The sequence below is a fragment of the Megascapheus bottae genome, chromosome 2 (genome assembly GCF_031878675.1).
Source record: "Megascapheus bottae isolate mThoBot1 chromosome 2, mThoBot2.hap1, whole genome shotgun sequence".
NCBI lineage: Eukaryota > Metazoa > Chordata > Mammalia > Rodentia > Geomyidae > Megascapheus > Megascapheus bottae.
The window spans coordinates 73,897,002-73,920,274 of record NC_143510.1 but is presented as its reverse complement, the minus strand read 5'-3'; the positions used below and the strand labels follow the sequence as shown (position 1 = coordinate 73,920,274).

The window sequence follows — 23,273 nt, the reverse complement described above, 5'->3', positions numbered from 1 at the left end:
ACCTTTTTAAGAAATGTGTTTTGAGATTTTTTTTAAAGAAAGAAAAAAACAGTCTTAAAGGAACATGGCATGTTTTTCTAAATCTAGAGATATGAATAGCTTGGCTTTTAGTGTCACTGTGAAGGAGATCAATGGTATATAGACCAGAGACTTTAACAGAATTCTTTTTTATTTTCTACTGAGCTGGGCACTGTGCTTGGATTTTTTTTTTTTTTTTGCTCAAGGCTAGCTCTCTGTCACTTGAGCCACAGCATCATTTCTGGCTTTTTCTGTATATGTGGTACCAAGAAATTGAATCTAGGGCTTCGTGCATGCTAGGTAAGTACTCTACCACTAGGCCACACTCCCAGCCCACAGAATTCTTTTACAATTAATCTATAAGTAAAGAGGAGTTGTTACAGTAAGTCCTAAGTACTTGATTGAGGTGTACTGAAAACAGACTGGTCTGAGCTTCCTTCCTGTTAAATTTCAATCACGGAGAAAGAAAATATAATATATTTAACAAATATTTTGTAGTACTCAAGTTTTAACTAAGTATTCCCAGGTAAATACTGCTTTATCCAGTGAACTTGTTTCTGATTCCTGCCAACAAAATTGGTTTAAAGGTTAAGCCTTCCTATATATGATGTATGTTTTGTTTTGTTAAAAGAAAGGCAACTGTACAAAAGGATTTTGTAAAACATGCTATTTGGGGGACCCAAATAGAATAAATACATGTTGTAATTTCCTTTAGAAAACCTAATACATTTCTCCGAATACAGGATGTTGAAACTCCAGGTATTTTTTTCTGTTCGCTTCCTGAGGCACTGAATTTCTGTACTGTGACTCCCCCCACCAGTGACACTGCCTGCCCCTGGTCTGGGAATCGAAGTTGCATCCCAGGTTCCCACAGCTGAGACTGAGGCATGCTGAAAATGCCTCACAGCTCTCAGCACACACACACACACACACACACACACACACACACACACACACACACACACACACACACACACACAATCCCATAACAACCGAGTCCTTCCTCTTCCTGTGGAAGAGCCACATCCTCTGAGATGAGAAGAAATGCACCCGGAGGAATGCAAGAGCAGCAGCAAGCCTTTCACACAGGAAATGGCTCAGGTGGTGCTGTGAAAAGTGCTTGTCTCCTGGACTGGCAGCCATAAAGAGCTTCCTGCTGACCCAGAGCCTGGTGTACTGCCATTTGTTTGGGGCTTGTTTGAGGAGAATGAGTATTATCTTGCAGCTGTTATGCGTACCTCTGCCCATCTGGGTTTGGGTTATTTGGTATTACTCTTTATTTGACCACTCGATAGGAAGTTATTTGGCGGAAGTAGTCAGCAAGTCTGCCAAGTCAACTTCTCAGTCAGTTTTTAATGTTTTCCGAAGTCAAGTTTTAGAAACTCTGTTAAGGCCTCAGAAAGATTTAATAGCTCATAATCTTGGTTAAGTGACTGTTAATGCTCTGCACCAGTCCTTGCCTACTTCAGAGTCCTTCCTTTTGCATTCCGAGGCAGTCAGACATCAATAGCAGTTACCATCCAGTACACAACCACACAAGCACAAATTTAAAAGGGTGCCTGCCTCATAAATTTCACATTGGTGTGGATTGGCTTTTCCAGTTAGTGAATTTTCAAGATAATTTGATCTCTGCTTTTTCCTAATTCCTACAGTATCTTGTTGTTTTGCTGTAGTTGATGATGGCCACTGAGAACCTCAGTTTTCGTTTAAAACTTCCAAAGCCCTCTGCAAATTTTTGGCAGGTTTCAGTGTTTATGGTGGCAAAATTATTTTTTTTTTGGTCAGTTGAATACAAAATTCTTTTACTTTCCATATATCTATTTGGGGTATTTTGGTAAAGTACATATGAGTTACTTTGTTTTAAGTTAAAGAGGAGATGGAGAAAGAATGCCAGGCATTTCCTGTTCCTTATCCAAATGTCTTTTCAGTGCGCATTCCTCTTTCCTCCTTATGTACAAACCATTTCAGTTCTACAGGAGCCCTTCAAGTGTGTAGTCTCAAATATCTTAACCTCTTTCTTTTGTTTCCCAGTCCTGGGCAATAGTTGTTTCTAGCATTTGCTATCCATCTCTCTTATCCTAAAGCTTGGGTTTAGCCTTTCTGAGCTGCAAACCACCTTGAGTTCTCGGTATCTTCTCTGTTAAGTCCCCTATTGATATTTCTGCTTTCTGCCAGACTGTAAACAATGCATAGTAAATCATCCTAAAGAAATAGTAAGATAGCTAGAAATGTGGCCCAAGCAATAGAATGCCTGCCTACTAAGCACAAAATCCTGAGTTCAAATCCCAATACTGTGGAAAGAAAAAAAGCCAAGAAACAATAAGATCTACCCACAAGGATTTTTATTCAAAAATGTCAATATTGTTTATACCAGTAGCCTCAAAAAAGGAACACAAGCTAATTGGCTTTTAGTAAGGTATTAGATAAAAGTAGTATATGAGTAGAAAGAATATTATAAGATATTCTGTATTTTATGACAACTAAATACAATAGGATTCCAAATTTGACCCTGGTCAGTGAAAAATCATTTTACAAGACATTAAAACAATTGCCTAGCATATTTGAGGTCCTAAGTTCAATCCCCAGCACTGCAAAAAAAAAAAAAAATGGAGTTGAATATACATTGAATTCTCTGTAAGAGTATCAGTGTTAGCCAGGCATGGTGGCTCACGCCTGTAATCCTAGCTGCTCAGGAGGCTGAGATCTGAGGATCATGATTCAAAGCCAGCCCAAGCACTGCAAGCCCAAGAGATTCTTATCTCCAGTAATCACCAAAAATCAGAAATGGCACTGTGGCTCCTCAGTACTCTTCCTGTGTCCAACTGTGACCTTATTTCCCACCATTTTTCCTGCCATTAATTAGTTTCAAACCACCTCCCTAGACAATTCTAGCATTTATTCAGGCTCATTATAAGTACTTTAGCTTGTAAGCACAGTCAGTCTCTGGCATTGGCCAAAGGCTCTCCCTTGCAGAATTTTTTTCCTAGTAAGCCTGTACTTGTGTTGCACCATCTCTCCTCCTCCTCTCTCCTTTTTTCCTGTTTTTGAACTTAACATTTACAACACTGCATATACCATCTATTGATATACTGTTATTTTTACATAATAACTTGCTAAATATTATTTTAATTGGTATTCCATTATGCTCGCAGCTTTGCTGTAAACTTGAAATTATTTCCAAGTAATATTTTTTTTTGCCAGTATTGGACTTGAGCTCAGGACCTGAGCACTGTCCTTGGGTTTTTCTCAAGGCTAGAGCTCTACCACTTGAACCACAGCATCACTTCTGGCTTTTTCTATGTATGTGGTACCTAGGAATTGAACCCACGTCTTTGTGCATGCTGGGCAAGCATTCTACCAATGAGGCCAAACTCTCAGCCCCTCCAAGTAAAAAAAAAAAATTTAATGGAAATTATGTTATTATATATCACAATTCAAAATATAATCTCACTTTATAACAAACAATGAAGTTCTAATTTTTTAAAGGGAAAGATCTGATCAGCAGAACTCCTGAATATCCTATATGTACCATATACTTCCTTTCTCTTTCTTTCTCTCCCTCCCTGCTGCCATCTTCTTCTGTCTCTGTCTCTCTGTCTCTCCTTCCCTCTGTGTCTGAACTCAGAGACTAAACTTAGTCATCTTATTTGCTCAGCTGGCACTCCCAACACTTCACTTGTGCCTCCAGACCTGCTTTTGGCTCATGCCTGTAATCCTAGCCTGTCCAGAGACTGAGATTTGAGGATGCTAGTTTAGAGCCAGCCCAGGCAGAAAATTCCATGAGACTCTTACCTCCATAAAGTCTGAAGTGGCAAGTACTAGCCTTGAAGGAAAATAAGAAAAGCTTGAGTCCAAGCCCCAGTACCAGTACATAGTAGAAGAATTGAGGCAGGTATAAAAGCTGAATATTTATTAAGTGGTGAGGTCACAAATGTGGTCTGAGGGGAGGTCTGGAGATCTACATCTCTGGAATGATCTGGCCAGGCCTGCTCATGATAACAAAGTCACTGTCGCTTGGGGGTTATCTTTAACGCTTGTCAGGAGATACTGTCATCATCCTGTCTTCTTGGAATCCAAGGTGACTGACTTGCAGAGAATGGCTCAGAGTTAAGACAGGTACTGAGGCAGGGAGGCCAAGCCTGTAATGCTGCTTTCTGTTAATCTGTGGGCCCATGTAAGGAGTCAGTGCTTAGTAAGAGCAGTCTCCCAGGCACCTGATATAGAAACAAATTATATATTTGTTGGTCATGAGGTTTCAACTCATCCTGAGCATTGTCCCTGGGCTTTGCAGCTCAAGCCTACCGCCCTACCCCTTGAGCCACAGCACCACTTCCAGTTTTCTAGTGGTTAACTGAAGATAAGAATCTCACAGACTTTAGTGCCTGGGCTGACTTTGAACCTCAATCCTCAGATCTCAGCCTCCTGAGTAGCTAAAATTACAGGCATAAGCTACCACGTTCTGTATTTGAAGAACTATTGGATTAAAGGATAGAAACTTATTTTTTTTAAGTTTTATAAAGTTCATTTCACTCTAAAATATACAAATGCTTATTTTTACTGGTAATTCATGAGTTCCTGTTTACTTTTAACTATATTAAGTATGTAGCTGTTTTTAATTGTTTAGTATGTTAAAAGCCTTAAGTTCAATAAGCAACAGATATTATCAATTTTTATTACCAAGTTCATTGTGTAGTGACTTAGGAGCTTTTGACTTGGTTTTATGATTAATCGTCACTTGAGTCTTGAGGAATAGATGTGTTTTCCCATCGTGTTTTATTCATTTAAAAATTGACTTGTAAGTATTCAAAAGGTTGACCCTTTGCTATATGTTACAAATATGATTTCCTGTTTGTCATTTCCCTTTGAATTATGTTGCTGATTATTGCCAGGCTTAACTGCATTAACTATTGGATAAGTATTAATTTCATCTTATGATATGTCTGGATTCTGTGCAAAATACATCCTTAGCTGTTCTTTTTGAGGTTTAATCTTTAACAATGAAATCTGAAATTCCGCAAATATTCATTTAGTTATTAGGTTATGAGGTTAGAGCAAGCCATCCATGTGCATTGTGTTTTGCCTTTCATTACCTTTATTGAACATTTTGTTCTATTTGAGACATTCTCTTCTGTCTTGGCATTCCATTTGGATCCGATCAATTCTTATACCTTACTTATTGTGGCTTTACAATATTTCTTTTAAAATAATGTAGTTTTTTATGATTATTGTATATTGTTGCCCTTCATTTCTTTATATGAGCTTTAGAACTTTTTTCATCAGTTCCCAGAAAACAACCCACTGGAATGCTGATTAGCTTTGCATTGGACTTACAAAATAATTTGAGGAGAGCTGCCAACCGTAAGGTTGAATTGCTCATCTAGGAATGTAACATGGAAGATAAGTATTTTAAAGTTCACTGAATTGATTTAGAAGCAGTCCTAATTACATTCCTGTGGGTGCCATAAAAATAGCCACCATTTTTCATGTACTACTAAGCATTTTACCTCCTGACTTAAACATACACATTGTCTGATTCCTCACATCAGCCTTGAAGAGGTTAGGCACCTTGCCTTGTTACATAGCTTGGAAGTGAGGAAGGCAGTCGAGGCCTGGATGGAACAAATATTTAAGTCTCTTACAGATTATCCAAAAGGTGTGCCATATGGCTGCTGGTTATAGGTTGTTTAAGCCTAATTCTATAGATTCAGCTTCCAGATACAATTGTTTGAGCTGTCATATCTTTAATCTGTTTCACATAGATATAATGACTATACCTCCCTTGTCAGACATTGTTGTTACTGCTTTGCTGTAGCTCTGCCCAGGTTCCCATCTTACCCAACACTAATTTTATATTTTTGTTATTTGTAGCAGAAGTTTTCTTTGTTGTTATTGTTGTGAGTTCTGGTTGGGACAGGTGTTTTCTTCCTTGTGGAGGTAGTAGTTGCCATCAGATTTAGCTCTTGTGATTTTTTTTTTGTTGTTGTTGTTCTGGGGCTTGGACTCTGGGCCTGGGCGTTGTCCCTCAGCTCTTCAGCTCAAGGTTACTGCTCCACCCCTTGAGCCACAGTGTCATTTCTGGTTTTCTAGTGGTTAATTGGAGATAAGAGTTTCATGGTCTTTAGTACTGGCTTTGAAACCCAATCCTCAGAGCTCAGCCTCCTGAGTAGCTAAGATTGCAGACATGAGCCACCACCTCTGGCTAGTGTGATTTTTATAAAAGAAATCCTATCTTTCTGTTGACATTTATTTTTAGACAGAACTATGTTTTCTTGGTAAATATCAATTTATTGGCTGGAAATCTTTTTTTTTTTTTTTTTTTTGCCATTCCTGGCTTGAACTTGGGGCCTGAGCACTGTTCTTGGACTTTCTCAAGGCTAGAGTTCTACCACTTGAGCCAAAACACCACTTCCAGATTTGCTTCCAGATCCCAAGGGGTCGAACCTGGGTCTTCATGCATGCTAGATAAGCATTTTCTCACTATGCCAAACTTCTAGGCCCTAGCTGGAAGTCTTGTAGTTAAAGGTCAAAAGCATGACCAAACCCTAGGGGTTTGCTTATTGCTTTAGTTTTCCTAAAGAGTTAAGGCACTTTTGTAATGGTATGGCTATTTTCAAGATTCATGCCATCTCTTCCAACCTCTTTTTCTTTTGCTGTTCCTATTCCTCAGAACAGAAATGAACATAGTTCTAAAGGATGCAGGCTCCATGTTCATAGCTTCTCAGACTGTTTACCTCTTTCAGCCTGAGCATATAACAGAGCTATGTGTATAGCAGTTATTTCCTTATCATTAAAGGTGGAACTTCAAGGAAATTATGTAATCTGGCAAAGTACCAGGCTGAGCAAAGGATAATCTAAATTCAGAACAGAACTGTAAATTCATCACTAAGATAAAGCAAACTCAATTGTGTGCTTTGGAAAAGCAGTAGAAATTTGAAGAATTTGACTACAAAATAAACTTACAGATTGGTAATTTTAGAAAACGTCGTGCTTTCTATACAATTTAGTAGCTAGTAAAATATTTTTTAAAATTTCAAGACATAAGCCAAGAGTTTGGCCTAGTGGTAGAGTGCTTGCCTAGCATGCATGAAGCCCTGTGTTCGATTCCTCAGTACTACATATACAGAAAAGGCCAGAAGTGGTGCTATGCCTCAAGGGGTAGAGCGCTAGCTTTGAGAAGGCCCACGAACAGTGTCCAGGCCCTGAGTTCAAGTCCCAGGACTGGCAAGAAAAATTTTTTCAAAACTTTAAAACTTTGAAATGTTGTCCTCATACTGTTGGCTCACACCTGTAATCCTAGCTATTCAGGAAACTGAAAGCTGAGGATTATATTTCAAAGCTAGCCTGGGCAGGAAGGTTCATGAAGCTGTTATCACCAGTTAGCCACCAAAAATAAGTAAGAAGTAGAGTTGTAGCTCAAGTGGTAGACCACTAACCTTGAGCAAATAGGCCAAGAGGGCAGTGGACCAGTTCCTGAGTTCAAACTCCAGAACTGGCACAAGGAGAGAAAAATAAATAAATAAAACAACTTTTCTTGTTCTGTTCTCTAAAAACCATTCATTTAAAGTATTCTATAAATTGTAAATTTAATAAATATATGGCTATTTTACATTTGGGGTACCAAACATATCAGAGGATCATTTTCTAGAGTCCCATCCCTGAGAAAAGCAATCTCTCTGACATGAAGTTAAGTGAGAAAAGAAAGTTCAAGGTGGGTGTTGTGGCCTAAAACCTATAATCCCTGGTTACTTGAGAATCTGAAGAAAGTTTGTGAGGCCATGTTACCCGGTAACTGATCACTGTGCCATGTGATTATTATCCCAATTTTAGAGGAAATATAATAGCTTGGTACAGTTGTGAGTATCTATAATCCCCAGCACAGGTAAGAAGAGCATAGCCCAGGCTCACCTGCACGTAAGTAAGACCCTGCCGACCCCGCCTAGAAAACAACCAGTGCAAAACAGGGCTGGAGGTGTATCTCAAGTGATAGAGTACCTGTTTAGCAAGCAGGTTTATTCCTCAGTGCCTCTGAAAAAGAAAAATCAGATTATGCCAAAAATATTTTTTTTCATTTTTTAAATTCTCAGAATTGAGGAAAAGATGTTTTAATTTCAGAATAAAGTATTACTCACTGTGCTTAAAACTTTTAGAGAGCAAGTATTCTCTGTGATATTAATATTCAGTTGTTAAGAACTGTTTATTTCTCTATTAAGTGCTATGACTTTTTTATGTATTTATTAGTCAAAGGAGATGACAGTTATAGGTTTTCTATTACAAATTATGAATATGCTTGTGAATATATTTGTTTATTTTTAGATTTTGCTTTAGCACTCTTTCCAGGCAGTTCTCCTGGCAACAGTGGTAATGCTTTTGCCTGTCATGTGTTTTTCTTTAGTGAAGCTTTTTTATTCTCCCATTCCAACTTCATGCTAAGGCTATAGCTGTTCTATCCAACCATTAACTTCTATAATTTTCCTACAGCATATTCAGTCACTATTTTCCTACATGTAATGAGAAAATGAATTTTTAAAGAATTTAACCAAAGCTACTTTTAATGGAGAATACTAGGGAGGGACCAATATTTGTATCTGGTTTTCCTACTTTCATCCTTCCTTAAGCCATTCCATATTCCAAGATGGAGATTTTGATCCAACCACTATAAATGAAACTTGTTTTCCTCTGCTTTTCATGGAGATTAGGACCAACCAGTTTTCAGAGTAGAAAGGCCAGTACATATGGAATTAGTTATTTTTCTAGATAGGGTTATGCAAACCCCTAAGTGAGTGAAGCTCAGCATTCACCAAAGATGAGCTGGATTTCTGTGGTTGCTATGTTCAGGGCGGTGGCTTAAGCCTAGGTCAGTGAGAGTGCTACATGGTCCGAGGAGAGTATAAACTGGGAACACTGACTATGCACTAGTGTGCATGAGATGCCATTAAAGAAAGTGTTCAGGAGGCACGAGAGTTGATATCTAAAACTTGCTTTTGCGTGTGATCCATGGACAGTTTATTCAAGTTTATCACTTGGGAACCTAGTAAAAATATACATATTCTCAAGTTCTTCTACCAAATCAGATTTTTGCGTTGTAGTAAGACCTCTGGGTAGTTTGCATACAATAAAGTTTGAGAAGTACTAATCTGGAGCTTTCTTGGTAATTGCAGGAAGACTGGGTATTAATACCCCATAAGTATACATTTACTATATTCTAATATTCACATTGATTTCAAATTATTTATTTTTTAAAGATGTAGAACTTAACTTTAGTAAATTTTAATAAAACTATATTATAAAAGAGGATTAGCCTGCTGAAAAGGGGGGGGGGGCAGGAGGAAGTAGAGTACCTAAGAGGATAGTATCATAGCAGGCCGGAGAGGAGGAGCATGTCAAGATAGGCCAGATCAACATGGCTGAAAGCACAGAGGGGAAACATGTGTGAAAATAAAGTATGATGCATTCAGCAAAGACTATTGATAATCTTTTGAACTGTTTTTTTTTTTTTTTTAAGGTACTTGGGTTTGAACTCAAGGTCTTGCACTTGCTAGGCAGGTATTCTGCCTCTTGAGCCACACCCTCATCCTTGAAGAACTGTTTTGCTGGAGAAATACAAACATAAGCCACATGAAGTAGGTTGAAGAATAAGTAGACAGAAAAGGATCAAGAAAAGAAGTTAGCTAGACTACATTTGTGCTTTTATTCAGTACATTTGTTGAGTACCTGGTACATAGCAAGACGTGGACATATACAAAGGAAAGGAGTAAATTCAATAACAGTGACGTGTGCCTAACTTGCTATGATCCTCATTGTTGGAGTGTTTAGATGGAGTGTGTGGTGGGTGCAATTGTGTATATACATATACCCAAGCCCTGGAGAATTAATACAAAATTAACAGAAAGTTAATCAGAGGTATTCAGAAGTTTTCCATTAAAGGGAACAGGACCAGAGATAGGCAAGAGCAAAGGAAAGAAGACTTGAGAAAGAAAGAAATACAGAGAACTGGCCATTTCAGATTGGCTATAGCTTTGGATGCCATTGGACAAATAACCAGCAGTGAGGCAGGAGCAGGAGAGGACGATGAATCATGAAGATATGGAATGTCACTTGTAGGTATTTCAATTTACCCTAAGAACTTTGGAAGAACCAATCAAATAATGAATTTAGAAGTTGCTAGAAAGTTACTCAAGTGAAATAGGAAGGTCTGAAGACAGACTAGAGGCATGGAGAAAAAGGCAAATACATTAGGAATGCATAAGGGGTTGATCTAGAGCAGTAATTTAGGGAATGGAGAAGAGGAGATAAACTCATGATATTAAAGCAAATGAGCCCATCCTTTCTGGTTATTGGGGGGCACAGGAAGAGTGCTGAGAGGCTTCTCAAACTTAGACTGGCCAATAGTCACATTATTTGTCAAGGCAGGAAGAAGCAAGGTTTGGGTATGAATTTTGACCAAACTATGGGGCCCCCCAAAGAGTGACTCCTGAAAAGCAGGTCCATAGGTAAATGTGATTGTGACAGAAAGCTCATCTGCATCAACTATCTCATTTATCAGGAAAGTTTACTGGAATATTGTTTTTTTGATAATATTGCCTATTTGGTAAATTCTGTGCCTGCTCAAAAAAAAATAGGAAACCTTTTTGTTTAGTGCTGCGCATAATGGTATTGCACTTCCTCCTGAAGAACTTCCTGTTTTGCCATTTGTGTGTGTGTGTGTGTGTTTGTATGTGTGCACAATGCAAGAGTGAAAAACTCGCCTTGATTCTGTAACTTTCAGGTTCATACTCATTCATACTAGTTATGAAAAGATTTCAGTTTTTTTATCTGGACAGGTTTTCCCCATGATAATTGTTATGAGAAAAAATTTTTTACTAGTCATTTTTCTTGGTTTCCCAATTTCTTCCATCAGCAAAATACAAAAGGAGAACACCACACCATTTGCCTACAAGTAGATGGAAACAGCACACCGTGTTAGCCTAGCATCTTGTCTTCAGTTGTTCATAATGAGGTGTTTGTTACCAGTACTCTTTTTCTTTTTCTTTTTTCTTTTTTGTCAGTTGTAGGGTCTGAACTCAGGGCCTGGGCGCTGTCCCGGTGAGGTCTTTAGCTCAAAGCTATCACTGTACCCTACCACTTGAGCCAAAGCACCACTTCCATTTTCTGGTGGTTAATTGGAGATGAGTCTCAAGGACTTTCATGCCCTGGCTGGCTTTGAATTGCAATTCTCAGATCTCAGCCTCCTAAATAGCTAGGATTACTGGCATGAGACACTGGAACCTGGTGTTGATACTCCTTTTTCTTTTTATTTATTTATTTATTTATTTTGCCAGACGTAGGGCTTGAACTCAGGGTCTGAGCACTGTCCTTGGGCTTTCTCAAGGCTAGCACACCACCACTTGAGCAAAAGCACCACTTCTTGGCTTTTTCTATGTACTGAGGAATCAAACCTGGGTCTTTGTGCATGCTAGGCAAGCACTCTATCACTAGGCCAAACTTCCAGCCCTAGTACTCTTTTTCTATACCATATATGAATTATATTCTTCTATGACTTTCATGTCATAATTCTCTCAACTGTGTCCACTTATATAATTTTTAATCTTTTGCAAACTGTTAAAACATTTGAGAATTTCGGGATCTAACTGCATGATATTAGATTGTCTAGGTCCTGGGTTTTTGTTAAGAACTCAGTTTTCATCCATTATAAAAGATAGGAGCAGATTTTTTGGGGGGGAGTGGCAATAATGGAGTTTTGTTTGTTTGTCTTTTTGTTCTAGTCTGGAGCTTTAACTCAATACATAGATTTTGTCCCTAAACATCTTTTGCTCAAGACAAGTGCTTTACTACTTGAACCAAAGCTCCACTTCTGGCTTTTGTTGTTGTTGTTATTGTTGTTGTTAACTATAGATAAAAATCTCACAGACTTTTCTGCCTGTACTGGCTTCATAACCCAATCTTCAGCTCTCAGCATGCTGAGGAGCTAGCCTTATTGGCCTGAGCCACCTTCAAGTACTCTACCACTTGAGCCAGGCCTCTAGCCCTAGGGATCAAAACTTTGAAATTAAATATTGAAATTGTGCCTACTAAGTTTTAAAAACACAAGGTTTTTAGTTGGCTGTCTAAATATGAAAAGTTTTTCTTTTTTAAAATAATATCTGAAAATGTCTTAGTATTTGGTTTGAGTTTGTTTTTTTTTTGAATGGTGGCATTCATTTTAAATTACACTAAGTATATACTTCATTCACCTATGACTCATTTAACATAGTATGGCTCATTCACTTATTTATTGAGCTCCTGCCTGCCGTTAAATAGCTTGTTCTTTAAGAGAAGACATAAAATTAGAAAGAGAATAAAAAAAGAAGCTGGGAGTTTGGCCTAGCGGTAGAGTGCTTGCCCACCATGCATAAAGACCTAAGTTTGAATCCTCACTAGCACATACATAGAAAAAAGCCAGAAGTGGTGCTATGGCTCAAGTGGGAGAGCTCTAGCCTTGAGAAAATCCAAGGACAGTACTCAGACCCTGAGCCCATGCCCAGGACTGGCAAAAAAAAAACAAAAACAAACAAACAAAATCTGGAAATATAATGAGTAAAGAAATGCCTTTAATTCAAGAAATGTGTGTCGTTACACATAAGAGGTGTAGCTAGCTTATTATCAGTGGTCTGGAAGTAAAATTATGACATCTAATCTCTATTAAGGTGCACGTTAGAATTTAATGGAGTGTGAAAGGAGATGATATTATATTGTTGATGACACATGAGTTAACACAAACTATAAATTAAAACCTTAACTTCATTCTTATAACCATCATATAATGTAGCTCAGTATTAATACTTCCATTTAATTGATAAGAAAAGTAAGACTTAGAGAGGTTAAATGATTTGTCCCAGATTATATAGTTAGTACACAGAAGAGAAGGATTGAAACTACCATCTTCACTATCACAGATAATAACAGGAACCACAAATAGCAGGAATGCAAGCAAAAAAAACTGTCATAAAGAGCAAAACTGAATTATTATCAAGATTTGGAGAAGAGGCAGGCAGATTGCATCTATTTTGGGAGCATGAGGAAAGACTTCATTGTTTTCCATGTGCAAATTAAATTGACAATATAATGTACACTTGTATGCTGAATTCACATAGAAATCTTTCACTTTCTGGGTTTTCTGTGTTTAAATGATTTAATGAATAATAAATAGAAGGGTGGTTTTCAGTACCTAGCTGTGAATATATTTTACTGTTACTCTGTAATCATAGAGTTATCATTAATCCTACTATAATGTTCATATTATACTAGATGGTGAATAGAACAATAAATAAAATATTCATCCTCTAAAAGATGATCCATTCAGTTTGCCAGTTTTTGAATGTGGCTTTGTTAAATGATTGGATGAATTCTGGCTTTAAAATTACTTCTTTATAGTGTTAAAAACAAATACTTGTAAGGAAGCTGAAGTCTTAGTCAAGTGAACAAAGCATAATTTTCTTTTAAAGATTATTTCATGACTTATAACACAACTCATTTCGGCTGAATTGGCCTTTAGAGAGTTTTAAGGAATAAAAAATAGAGTCTCTAAGAAAAACCAATAAATAACATTTATCTCAGAGAATAAGCCAGCTTGCAAAATAATGTTTCATAAAGGTATTTTGAGTAAAGCTTCTGATTCTTTGGTAACTTGTAAAAGTAGGCTAGTTATTTGAAGATGTACTTTAACCTGTTAATTTGTCTGGCTTTCTGAATAACTTAGTATACAAAAGTGTTGTTGATTTGTTTACAAGTGAGGCAGTGGTTAAGTATCCTTGAGGCGTTGTCTAAATAGGAAGTGAGATCAGCCAGCCTAGTGGTTTAGTCGAATTCTATTCCTTGCATGTAGGTGCACACAGGTGTTTTTCTGGATGAGGACAACAGAAAGAGAAATGGGGAAAAGCATGATGGGAATGCTGAAGCATCCAAGCACACAGGCATAGGGAATGGATAATGAAAAAGGAGGAAGCTTGAAGGACTGGAGTTGATGAGTCATTAGACTGGAGGAATAGGAGAAGCAGTGGCCACTATTGGCACAGAGGATTCAGATGGTTCACTGAGATACTGGCAGACAAGAAAACTGTCTTCCTGAAGTTACTAAATGGTGCTCTAGAGCTGATTCTTTTCCTAAGATCAGAGACAGTGCTGTCAGGATCATTCAGAGGAACAAAAATGAGCGGTAGTCTCCCAGATGAATTGTCACGAAAGTACAATATAGACTTCAAGCCTAGTTTCTAAATTACTTGGATTTTTAGGATGTGAATCTTGAAGAAGAAAAGTTATACAATATCTAACTTTTATAATGATTCTCTATTACATACTCATGTTTTTTGTCGGTCTTGGGACTTGAACTCTGGGCCTGAGCATTGTCCCTGAGCTCTTCAACTCAAGGCTATTGCCCTACCCCTTGAGCCACAGCACCACTTCTGGCTTTCTGATGGTTAATTGGAGATAAGAATCTCATGGACTTGTGTCTAGGCTGGCTTTGAACCACAATCCTTAGATCTCAGCCTCCTGAGTAGCTAGGATTACAGGTATGAGCCACTGTACCCATAAGAACATACCTGTAAGAACATACCTGTTTGAATCTATCAAGTCTGACTGATGTAAAAGTCTTTCTAGGATAAAGATCAGAGAATGGTATTTAATTCCTTTTTCCTCTGGTTAAATTTAGTGAGCTGAAAAGGTCTGTTCGTTCTTCAGGAGAAATTATAGATCTTTTTCTAAACAAAAGAAATTTCATGCTTAGGACATAAAGGTTTGTTGAGAGTTTTGATTTTTCTTCTCCACATTTCTAGCAGATTTGACAACCATACCTCTTTGGTCCACTAGAATATCCAAATACTTTTGTCCCCTTGGAAAAGACAGCTGAAGCCATAGACATATTACTACCATTGTCTTTATTCCTTACTTTCATTTCTTTAGAGACTGATTATTTCTGAAGCCATGAATGATTAAGACACAACTAAGACAAATAAAATCTTAAAAACAAAACAAAAACAAAATTGCCCTCCTGGTTTCACTTAACATGTATTTAAGAAAACAGAAACTGCCAATTCCTTCAAGGGCCCTACCCTGATCCTCAGTGTATCATACAGATATATCTTAATTAATGAAAAAGCATTTGACTACAACTCTCTGGAGATAGGGAGAAAGAAAATAGGTAGCCAGTAAAATAGAATTAATGCTCTCCTGAGTAAATAGTGAACTTAATAGGCTACAAGTATACAGTGTTCCTGATAAATACAATAGCAAGAAAGCTTCCTATAAATTCTCATGGAAAAATAGTGTGGTTCAGGGCCGGGAGTTTGGCCTAGTGGTAGAGTGCTTGCCTAGCATGCATGAAGACCCAGGTTCGATTCCTCAGTACCACATACATAGCAAAAAGCCAGAAGTGGTGCTGAGGCTCAAGTGGTAGAGTGCTAGCCTTGAGAAAAAGTCCAAGGACAGTGCTCAAGCCCTGAGCTCAAGCCCAGGACTGATTAAAAAAAAAAAAATAGTGTGGTTCACACCTTTAAACCTAGTAACTCAGAAGGTTGAGATCTGAGGATCATGATTTAAAGCTAGCCCAGGCAGGAAAGTCTGTGGGACTCTTTATTTCCATTATATCACCAAAAAGCCAGAAATGGAGCTGTGGCTCAAAGTGGTAGAGCTTTTCTTGCTTAAGGACAATACTCTGACCCTGAGTTCAAGCCCTTAAGTCTGACACACAGTGGGGGGAAAAAATAGGGGAGGGTGAGGAGTAAATAGCTATTACTTCTTTTGTGAACCCTGATATTACACTTCATAGGGCATTCAGAGTAAGACAGCCATTTTTATTATCTCTCATACAATTTTAAAAGAATCATTTATGTATTTATGGCATGACATTACATCACATAAATATTTGTGGGTATTTGACACATGCTCTTGCTAAATAGGCCAGGCTGACCTTGAATTCTGTAGCTCTCTACTTTCAGTTTTTGAAGTGCAGGGATTATAGGTATCTACTGCCATATTTGCCCTATCCATTTCTTCTTCATGACAATACTTAGAATCACGTTTTTAGTCATCTCATTTGGGATCTAAGATAATGAAGAGAATCCTTGAGAGCAGGCAGTTTGCTGTATATACATTTCATTGGCAATTGCTGAGAATGGCATAGGTGATCAGTAAGTTTTCTAAAACAAATTACCTTTATAGTTTGGGGAGCAGCAGATACTATAGACTTCATTTGATGGACTTTTCTGTTAGCCTAGAGTCTTAAGTATCATTTCTTTAAATGTTATGAGTGTGTTGAAACTTCTTCAAGCTGTGTGACTCATTCTTCCCTTACATAAATTACAGAATGCAAAGGAAGGGTTGGTATGAATCTCTCCATACATGAGTTCTAATCCCTTGATTCATACAAAGATAGATGGAATCTGTTGGTTAATGAGAAATGGAAATTTTGTACCTTTTCTTACTTCTCCCACTTTTTTGTTTCTCTCCATGATGATAATATATGATCCCAAACAAGAGAATTATTGTTATTATTATTGCAGTTCTTCTATTGCTTAGATTGTCTATATCTTACTCCCCCTACCCCTCCAATAACTACCTAGACTGCAAGTTCCCAGAGTTCAGTGATTAGTTTGTTAATTGGATTGGAACCTTTTTCTATGAAGAGCTGGAGCTGACATACAATGAGTGATATTTGTAGCTATATGTGTACGTACTTTTTGTTTATAGAGAATTACTGCTATCACAGTAATGAATTCTGCATGTAAGTGGTTACAGAGATACTCATGTTTCTGCTAAGTGCCAGACATGATACTAGCTCTAGGGCAACTGGGATGAGAGAAACAGCTATGATCCAGCTAAGCAGTGGAAGAAGACAGACATCAGACAAGGAAGAGATGCACCATTAAAAACTCTCTATTCATTCTGAAGGGAACAGTGGCGTACCTTGCTAGCCAACGGAAAGTCCAGCTCTGATGAGTAGTCCACAATTTTCTAAAGGTAGGGCAATTAAGATGGCCTTTAAAGGCATGTTAGGCTAGCAGTGGTCTTTGGAGACAAAGCAGAAGCAGTGAGGCAGGGAAAGCTTGTCTTTTGAATGGAATTAATTATTTTGGGGTGAAGATAGTTATGCATAGACATCTGTTGTCTCCGGTGAATGAGGTGGCTTCCCAGGAATGGGGATGCAGACTGGGATCGTGATGCTGCATTTCCTGACGAGTCCTCTGTGTTCCCACACTCATCTGTACACTGATTCATTTTAGCCTTAGCCACCAGCTCGAGAGTTAAGGAGCCAGGTGGCTAAGTGCTTTATATTGTTTTCCCCGTTCCCATAGAGGAGAGCATGAATAGGTGGTAGGTCATAGATACTTGTGAATTCAGCTAATGAGTAGTATTAATCACCCCTTGTCCTGACTTGTTCTTTCATCTGTGATTGCCAGGAGGCTTTTTTTTTCTGGACATTTTCAGCATGATGTTAGTTTTATCATATGGAGCTGAGTAATTGGAGTGGTAGTGACAGACTGTGGATTGTGTGAAGGTGTGGGACTCAGTGGACACTCATGCTCCAAGGAGTCCTTCTGTCTAGCTATTTTAGGTTCATGCTCTGACATTAGCAGACACATCCCAAGAGGAGATTCAAGGATACTGAACATAGCATCTTAAACATTACGATGTTGTATTAAGTGAAGTAAGCCAGACCCAAAGGAACATAGGCTCAATGGTTTCCCCCATTTATAATAATGAGTCTGCTAGGACTCTCCTAGCAGAGGATTACAATAGCTCAAAACCTAGGTACATAAGGTCATGCAGGATAAAACTAAATGAAAGGATCTCCAGGATATGGAAATAAGAGCTTTATCTTGTGTGATTGTTGTTCTTAATGTACTATGTTATTTCTCTTCTCTTTTTTTGCCCTTATGGTTAATCTCATATTATTACTGACTTTGTTACCTGGTATATTGTAAATACGTTTATTTGTTTATTTGCAATAGGAAAGGGAAAGGGAGAAAGCAAGATGATTGGGTGGAGGGGGTGGGGGGAGGAAAATGGGGATAAAAACATAAGAAAGGAGTATCAATGTGTAAGAAGTAATGCACTTACTACCTGGCAAATGCAACCGTAACCCTATGTACATTATCCTGACAATAAAAAAAAAGAACCCTTCAACAGAAAAAAAATTACTATGTTTTTTTAAGACAAATGTTTACTAAATAGGTAAACAAAAATATAACAAAATATATAAATCTCTCTGAGGGGTGCCTGAAGGTGTAGCATGAGACCCTGAGTTCAACAGTTAGAACAACAACAGCATCAACATCATCATCATCATCATCATCATCATCATAATAATAATAAATCTTGGGGAGAGAAATGGTTAAGTTCGTGTGAGTACAAGCTCCAGAGTGGGAGCTGCAGGAGGGTCCACGGTGTTGGATAATGCTATCCAGTGCCCCTAAGAGTTCCCGGCCAGAGTAAGGTTCTAAAAATGTATGTTGTGCGAACAGATAAACTTAGCTGAATGAGATTACAAAGATGTATTTTATACTAGAAGAGTGGCTTAAATGATAGAATGAGTAGCAGCCATGAGCAGAAAAAGGCACACTTTGTCATGAGACCTGAGTTCAAGCTCCAGTACTGAAGAGAAAAGAAAGGAAAGGAGAAAAATGGAAGAGAAAGAAAGGTAAGGAAGGGAAGGGGACAGAGAAAGTACAGAAGGCAGGCAGGTAAGCTCATTTGAATGAAGAATAGTGGTTTTATGCCAGGGATGTAGCTCAGGATGAGAGAATTGCCTAGCCTGCTTGAAGCCTTTGATTTGATCCTATCACCAAATAGTGATAAACAATAATAATAATAATAATAATAGGAGGAGGAGGAAGGGGAGGGTAAGAGAAGAGGCTGGGAATGTGGCTTAGCAGTAGAGTGCTTGCCTATCATGCATGAAACCTTGAGTTCATTTCCTCAGTACCATGTAAGTAGAAAAGGCTGGAAGTGGTGAATGCTAGTAAAAGAAGCTCAGGAACAGTGCCCAGGCCCTGATTTCAAGTGCCATGACTGGAAAAAAAAAAAAAAAGAAGAAGAATAGAATACTGGATTTTCAGTTTGCTTTTCTTATTTTAAACAAATACTAAAAATGTAACAACGAAATTTGAAAGTTTTCATCTTCCTAAAACATGCACTGGAAGATCACCGAAAATAGTTTTGATTTCAAAGTTTCAGAGCATGGCCTAATTTCTGCCTGTCAGATTTTTAATTTGTTGTTTCATCTCTCCTACCTTTCTGACCTTGGACAAGCTAACTGTATTTGTAAAATGTGAGAAATAATTTGGTAGTCAAAAGGAGTTTTCCATTCAGGGTTGCTAGGAGGCAGAGAAACGCATGACAGGTGGTCATGAGTTCAATCAGTTACTATACAGGAAACACTAGAAACAATTCACTGCACACAGTAAGCTTATTAGGGACTGAGTGTCAGAAAAAGTGTGTTCTCCATGTTTGAAGTAACCTCAGTAAAGAACTACTGCATTCCCAAGTGAAAAGCATAAGTTTAAATAGGTGAACATTTACTTTCGTAATTGTTTATTTTTTATTTTTTTGGCCAGTCCTGGAGTTTGAGCTCAGGGCCTAAGCACTGTCCTTGGGTTTCCTCAAGGCTAGCGCTCTACCATTGGAGCCACAGAACCACTTCTAGCTTTTTTCTATATATGTGGTACCAAGGAATTGAACCCAGGTCTTCGTGCATGCTAGGCAAGCACTCTACCACTAGGCCAAAGTCCCAGCCCTAATAGTTTATTTTTTAATGGTATTATTTGCATGATATAAAATTCACTCTTTTAAAGTATATAATTCACTGATGTGGTGTTTAGTTTATCTACAAAGTTGTACTATCTTTACTATTACCTACATTTAACTATTCTATCACTCCAAAGGGAATTTGAGGATGTTTTTGTCCCCATCATACTCAATCCCAGTCTCTCTCCATTTTCTCTTGCATTCGACCCCTAACAGTCATATAATCTGACATGTATAAGCAGTCCATTCTTTTTTTTTCTTTTTTTGGCCAGTCCTAGGCCTGAGTTTAGGGCCTAGGCACTGTCCTTGGGTTTTTTTCTCAAGGCTAGAGCTCTATCACTAGAGCTATAGCACCACTTCTGGATTTTTCTGTGTATGTGGTATGTGGTATGTGGTCTTCATGCATGCTAGGCAAGCACTCTACCACTAGGCCAAACTCCCAGCCCCAAGCAAGTAGTAATCCATAGTCAGATTATGTCGTATTTCATATTATCATGTTTAGGCCTTTGGGTTGTTCCCCAGTTCTTGGATATTATGGCCAACGCTTCTGTGAATGTTCATATACACTTCTCCTGGGTTTATGCCTAGGAACAGAATTGTCAGGTCGCATGGTGATTCTGTGGTCAGCATTTGGAGGAACTTCACCCACTGCTTCCCAAAGTGGATGCACTTCACTGTCCCACCAGCTGTGCATGAGAGTGACAATTTTTCTACAACCTGGCTAACACTTACCATCTCTCTTCATTTCCCTTTTGCCTAATGATGCTGAGCATATTCTTACGTGTTTGTTGACACTTTATGTATCTTTGTAAAAATGTATACTCAAACTTTTCACCTATTTATTTTTATTATTGTCAGATAGTTATTGGAAGTAGATTTCATTTTACATGCCCAGGTATAATGTACATTTTTTAGTACCTTCACTCATTTCCAATTAGATTACCTTTTTATCATTTAGTTGTATGAATTCATATCTACATTTGTCTCATATATTCTGAAAATATTTTCTTCTAGTCTATGGTTGCCTTCTTTTTCAACTTTCTTGATCCTTTTAGTTGTATGAATATTTAATTTTTATAAAGTCTAACTGGTTTCTTTGTTTTGTCGTGTGTGCATTTGATGTAAGTAGCATTTGTCTACTCCAGGGTTGGGAATATCTACTCCTTTATTTTCTTCTTAAAGTTTCTACATATAGTTCCTTCATTTAATCTATTTTAAATTAATTTTGTATATATGAGGTGAGGTAGGATCCCAAGTACTTTCTTAAGTGTATCTAATTTTCCTGGCACCATTTGTTGGTAAAAATATTCTTTGGTGATTAAATTCATTTTGCAAACATGTCAGAAATTAACTGATCATAAATAAATGTGTTTATTTCTGGCTTCTCAGTTCTATCCTGGTGATCTGTGTGTGTATTCCTATGCAAGTATCACCCTGTTGTTTGTTTATTTTCCTGGTACTGCAAGATTGAGCCCAAGACCTCAGGCATGTTAGACAAGTACTTTACCATTGAGTAACACCACCACTCACGTTGTTGTAGTGTAACTTGGTAGTAAGTTTTATAGTTTGAAAGTATGAGTCCTATATATTGTTCTTTTAATGGCATTTTAGCTGCACTAACGTTCATGTTTGTATTGTTCACTGCCATAAGTTGGAAGTGTTATCAGTTTTTATTTTATTGTGATAAAATACACAGCCTCGCTATTACCACTTTTTAAAATCTTTCACCACTTTTGCCATTTTTACCACTAAATATATTCATTCACCAACTTCATGTGTTGTATAACCATCACCCCTGTTTATTTCCAAAATCCTTTGATCATTGCAAACAGAAACTCTGCACCCATTAAGCAATAACTTTTTATTTTACTTCCTCCCAGCCCCTAGTAACCTTCACCCTCTTTTTCATCTCTTGGTTGACTTAGTCCTGGTACCTCTTGTAAGTGGGATCATGCCATGTTTGCACTTTTTGTTTCTGGTGTATCTCAGCAGAGTTTTCAAGGTTTATCAGTGCTATACTAGGTACCAAAATTCTGTTCATTTTTATACCTGAATTACATCTCATCATAAATTTCAGTCACATTTTCTTTTCTTTTTTTTATTGTCAGGGTAATGTTTAAAGGGGTACCAGTTGCATTCGCCAGTTAGTAGGTGCATTGTGTCACATTTTCTTTACATGTTTATCTGTTTCACCAGCGGCTATTTGAAAAGATGGCTGTGACTATCTGTTTGAGTCTCTGCTTTCAGTTCCTCTGCTTCTATACATAGGGAAAGCCCTATCGGCCTTGTGATTCTGTAATTGTTTTAAGGGATGACCCTGCTGGTTTTCATGACAGCTAAACGTTTTGCCTCTTACACAACAATGCACAAACCATTCAAACTACTCTACATCTTCACCAACATTTGTTACTTTATATATATATATATATATATATATATATATATATATATATATATATAATGTCATACTAGGGGCTGGGAATGTTGCTTAATGGTAGAATACTTGCCTAGCATGCACGAATCCCTGGGTTTGATTCCTCAGCACTACATAAACAGTAAAGTTGGAAATGGCACTGTGGCTCAAGTGGTAGAGTGCTAGTCTTGAACAAAAAGAAGCTCAGGGGACAGTGCCCAAGCCCTGAGTTCAAGCCCAACTGACAATCATCATCATCATCATCATCATCATCATCGTACGAAAAAATATAAATTTCTTTTTACTTGGAAATTAAACATTTACTCTCTTAGACATACTAAAAGTATTTCAGTGAAAAGAAAATGGTGGATTTTTTTTCAATTCATTGTTAGCTTTATTTCTTTATTATAATTGGGAATACCCACAATTTATTAAGTTGATAAATAATTAAATGCTTGTCTGAATTTTTGGTAGCTCAGGGCCTTCAACTTTCTAGGCACCTCCTGCCTGTTTTTGCCTTAGTTATTTTTCAGATAGTCTCCTATATTTTTCCCCAGGGCCAGCACAGACTACAGTCTTCCTGCCTGTGCCTCCCACATAACTGAGATTACAGGCATGCACCATGGAACCTGGCTTATTTTATTTAGATGAGATCTTTCATAACATTTTTCCCATGCTGGCCTCAAATTATGATCCCTCTATCTCTGCCCCCTAACAACCCTGTAAGTCTAGAATTTTTTACACTTTTATTGGATGCATATCATTTTAAACTTGGGGAAATATAACTCTCCCTGTCTTTTCTATGATTTTAAAGACAACAGACACCATTGATAGAACTCAGACAGACAAGAATGAAGACGTCTGTGGGTATTTCATGAACCCGTCCTTGATACAGCCAGGGTGTCCACCAGCTGTGAGAAAGAGAACAGAAGATGTGAGTGACCTCCTCACTGACAGTCAAAGAAGCATACCGCTTGCTCTGACCGATGCACTAGAGCATATTATGGAACAGCTCAACGTCTTGACACAGGTGAGTTGGCATGCTTGGCCTTAGGAAGATACA

At 37.8% G+C, this 23,273-nt stretch overlaps 1 protein-coding gene across 4 annotated transcripts in view; it reads left to right on the top strand.

Moving 5' to 3' along the window:
* LOC150067326 (polypeptide N-acetylgalactosaminyltransferase 4) overlaps positions 1-23,273 on the top strand; it is a 75,095-nt gene that overhangs the window by 46,620 nt on the left and 5,202 nt on the right. For all 4 annotated transcript variants that reach the window (XM_090328364.1, XM_090328365.1, XM_090328367.1 and 1 more), the window contains one exon: positions 23,025-23,240. In XM_090328364.1, the coding sequence (XP_090184490.1) occupies positions 23,025-23,240 (216 nt within the window). The remainder of the gene's footprint in view (positions 1-23,024; positions 23,241-23,273) is intronic.